The following is a 4,217-nucleotide window of genomic DNA, read 5'->3' as shown; positions in this document are numbered from 1 at the left end:
TAAAATATGGCTAATGCTTCTGCTGTAAAAATAGATGCTTCGTGAGGTAGCCTGTATTGGAAGTTCTCATTATTTATGATGAAGGCAAATCCTGTGTTACTATCTGTTTTTGACCCATCAGTGAAACAAAGGGTGAAGTCAGTATATATTTGCAATATTTCAAGGTACTTGTTTTTAATTTCAATGCAACTTATATTGCTTTTTTTGTCGTTGATAAGATAATTAACATCTGGTGATGGGATTATCCAGGGTGGTACCACAATTTGGATGGGTATTATTTTATTGGGATAAATGTAGAGTGGATTCTGTTTTTGATAATAATATATAAGAGGTTGATTCTTATAAGTTATATTGATATCATCTGCCTCAAATTTATTTAGATGATAATTATTGAATAATATATTGAATAGTGGGTTGGTTTGATCTGCACTAACTTTTGCAATGATGTTAGAGAATAGTAATCTTCTTCGTACTGATAGAGGTAGAATTGCGGATTCAGCATACAGACTATTAACTGGTGATGATTTTAATGCTCTAGATATCAGTCTGATTCCCATATGATGAATAGTATCCAGATGACTCAAATATTTTTTATTGGCATTCATGAAGATGGAGCATCCATAATCTAAAATTGGTTGAGTATATGCCATGTATAGTCTTCTGAGGGTATCTCTATTAGCTCCAAAATATTTACTACATAAGACTTTTAAAATGTTGAGGGACTTTAGTGCTTTTTGTTTTATATATTTAACGTGACTTAACCACTTTAATTGATAATCAAGTATTATTCCAAGATGTTTTATTTCTTCAACTATATTGATGTTTTTATTATTGATTATCAGTGAAATAGGAACAGGACGTTTCTTTTTAAATAAAATTGCTTGAGTTTTATCCGTAGAGAGAATAAAGCCATGATTTGCACACCAAGTGGCAATATTATTAATATTTTTATTCATTGTGTTTTGGAGGATCATTATATTTTTATGTTTAGCATATATTAAAATATCGTCAATATAAGAGGAAAACTTGATATTCAAATCAATTTGTTTTCTTATCTTACAGGATGCTATATTAAATAAGGTGCCACTTAATGGTGACCCTTGATCAATTCCATTGTCAAGTGAGTATTCATCGGAGAGTATATCATTTATTCTTACTCTTATTTTTCTATTTTCGAGTAGGGTTGTTATGAATTGTAGCATTCTTCCGCCAATACCCCAATTGATGAGATTTTTCTTTATATTATAACCCCAACAGAGATCAAAAGCTCGTAATAAGTCAAGTGAGACAGCTAGAGTACATTCATTATTATTGAAACCTTTTAGGATTAAATCATGGAGGGGAATTAGAGCATTTGAAATACTCCTATTACGTCTTCCACCACATTGCATTGAGTCTAAAAGATGTTTGCTCTCTAATATCCAGGTCAGTCGATTATTGACCATTTTTTGTAATATTTTATACAGACAACTTATGAGAGATATAGGGCGATAATTTTCTAATTTTGTTTTATCTTTGTTTGGTTTGACTATGGGAAAAATAATAACTGTTTTCCATATATCCGGAATTCTTCCAGAAGACCAAATTTTATTAAAAAATTGAAGGAGAGCAATTTTATTATCAGGGTCTAAATTCATCAACATTTGATAGGTTAGGTTATCAATACCACTTGAAAATGAGGTATGATTTTTTAGAGCTAATTCAAGCTCTTCAATTTTGAATTCACTATTGTAGCATTCATTATTTATTTCTTGATTTTCTATGAAATGTTTGATTCTAGGTTCGATTTTATTTTCTTTAATAATTTTCTTATCAAGTATGTCTTGAGACAAGCACGAATTACTTGAGATTTTAGAGAAATGCTTCCCAAATTCATTTGAGATTTGAATAGAATTATCAGTTATTTGATCCCCAACATAAATAGCATTTATGTGGGATCGTTTATTTTTATCTTTTATTTTTGCCAACTGATTCCAGAATAGTTTTGGGTTCCTTTTAGTATGATCAATGGAGCTTGTAAAAGTATGCCAAGAATTTTTCTGTTCCTTTTTGATTAGCACTCTTGCTTCAGCTCTACATTTCCTAAAGTTGATGAGGTCATCTAGGCATTTTGTTTTCCGGTATTTTCTAAGAGACCGATTTCTTTCTCTAATTTTGTTTTTGATTTCTTCTGTCCACCAAGGAACTGGAGTAAAGTTCTTGTTTATTTTGATTTTAGGAATAGATTTGGTACATGATTCAAGAATGTTTGATGTGATTAGATGATTATAGTAATTAATATTTTCTTCAACATTGTAAGATGAAAGTTTCAAGTTCTTATTGAAAGAAGACCAATCAGCTTTTTTGAAGTTCCATTTTGTAATGGTACTATGACAGCTATGACTTGTTTCTTGAAGTTTATAGTTGATTATTATTGGAAAATGATCTGATGAACATAAATCATGATGTACAAACGGCTGCTATTTTATTTCAAGTTCAGTTCCAAATTTCAAATTTTACCGCGCTCTGGAGCCAAGCGCCATTTTGAATTTTGAATGTAAATAAATGGATAGCGCGAAAATTCAAATTCGATTGAACGTGAAAAAAAAAAAAAAAAAAAATTGGACTTGAATTTTGGATATTGGATTTGGATCATGCGTTATCTCTTTTATCAGTACTTATCATTTTCACTTTTCAATATTTATCTATTTTCGTGTGAAGGAAAAGAAGGTATTAATAGTAGACGGGTAAGATAAAAATATCAAATCATTGTAGTTGTCTAATTGTGTCAAGATTCCAAGAAGGTCCTAGTACCTAGGTACTAAAAGGAAGGAAATAAAAAAGTGCCCTACCTATCAAAGAAAAAGGTTTGTATACCTACCTAGAACACAAAAAGTGTGACAAATTGCTTGATTGTTTACCTAATTCATCATTATATCATGAAGATCTCCTTTAACTCTATTATGTTTCCAGTGTTCTAAGGAAGGACACAGCTTGGCAATCAAAAGTCTCTTTGTACCCAAGGTCAAGAAATGTACGGTTTGGCCACTATTCAGAACAAGAGTTTTGAGAAAACTCAAAAACGTTCACTTTCCCAGACAGATCAACATTATTATTATTTTCAGGACACTTCTTTTAATATGAGTATGAACAACCTTCAGTGGCTGAAAGGAACATGGAAGTCAATTTCAGCCCAAGGGATCTACCCAACTATTAACTCATTCAAGTACATTGAAACCTTGTCAATAACACAACCTAAAAACAAGCCATATTTCAATTACTTATCCAACACAATCAACAACGAAGAAATCCAGCAGCCAATGCATTGTGAATATGGGTTCATACGATTGTTACCAAACAATAGCATTTGTTTACAACTTGCCCACAATTTTGGAGTGAACACTGTGGAGAAAGGAGTTTTGAGTGATGTGGTAATTTTTGTTCTTGTAGTTATTTAAACAAAAGATAAACCTGTAGCTCCAAGATTGATCTGTATTTGTGAGGTTTGGCAGGAGCATTGTTCATTGCCTACAGAATGTGTCATTAAACACTCTCAGCATAGGGTTATCAAGTTTGAATAACAACTGAGACTGATTTAGGGAGTTGATGTTCCTTGGATTGATTTAGGGATACCTAAATCCATATATAACTTGAACTAGCTTCTAACAGGGTGAGGAAGAACATCTAGTTATGATTCCATAGAGTGAAATATGTCTAATCAGTCCCATGAACACACCCCTGAAGATTAGCATGTAAACATCCTGTATAAAAACATTGGAAACAAGATTAACTGAGATTTTTCCCTTTTCCCCCCACTTTTATGGTGTAAAAAGAAATAATAATAATAATAATGATAATATTAATAAGTATGTTTACACCTTTCATATAATTGTTAAATGAATATATACATATCCCCCTATTTTCAGAATGACAAAGAAGTTTCATTTGAGAGGTACCTCCATAGTTCGAGTGTAGAAATCCAGAACCCAGATCAATCCAAGGAGTAGTCAACTTCGCTACATTACAAGCTCAATGACAAAAATCAACTGGAGCAACTGTGTATGCTGGAGTATGGAATCTGATAAAACAGAGATGTCAGCAATGGACAATGCTTGACTGTGCATCTGATGAGAAGATTTCAGAGGATGGGAAATCCTAGGAAAAATCAGAGGGGGCCCTGAACCAAGCGTGAAAATGTGAAAGATGAACCATTAGCTAGAACTCAAGGAAGAGCATTG

General features: G+C 32.2%; 1 protein-coding gene across 1 annotated transcript; it reads left to right on the top strand.

Annotated features, from left to right (window-relative positions):
* The first annotated feature begins 2,577 nt into the window (after positions 1-2,577).
* Positions 2,578-3,986, top strand: LOC103521310 (THAP domain-containing protein 4-like). Its single transcript, XM_008486419.2, has 3 exons — positions 2,578-2,726; positions 3,105-3,410; positions 3,906-3,986. The coding sequence occupies exons 1-3, from the start codon at positions 2,634-2,636 to the stop codon at positions 3,984-3,986; spliced, it is 480 nt and encodes a 159-aa protein (XP_008484641.1). The 5' UTR covers positions 2,578-2,633.
* The last annotated feature ends 231 nt before the right edge of the window (positions 3,987-4,217 follow it).

The sequence above is a fragment of the Diaphorina citri genome, unplaced genomic scaffold (genome assembly GCF_000475195.1).
Source record: "Diaphorina citri unplaced genomic scaffold, Diaci psyllid genome assembly version 1.1 scaffold4961, whole genome shotgun sequence".
Taxonomy (NCBI): Eukaryota; Metazoa; Arthropoda; class Insecta; order Hemiptera; family Psyllidae; genus Diaphorina; species Diaphorina citri.
This window is presented reverse-complemented; position numbering and strand designations above follow the sequence as displayed.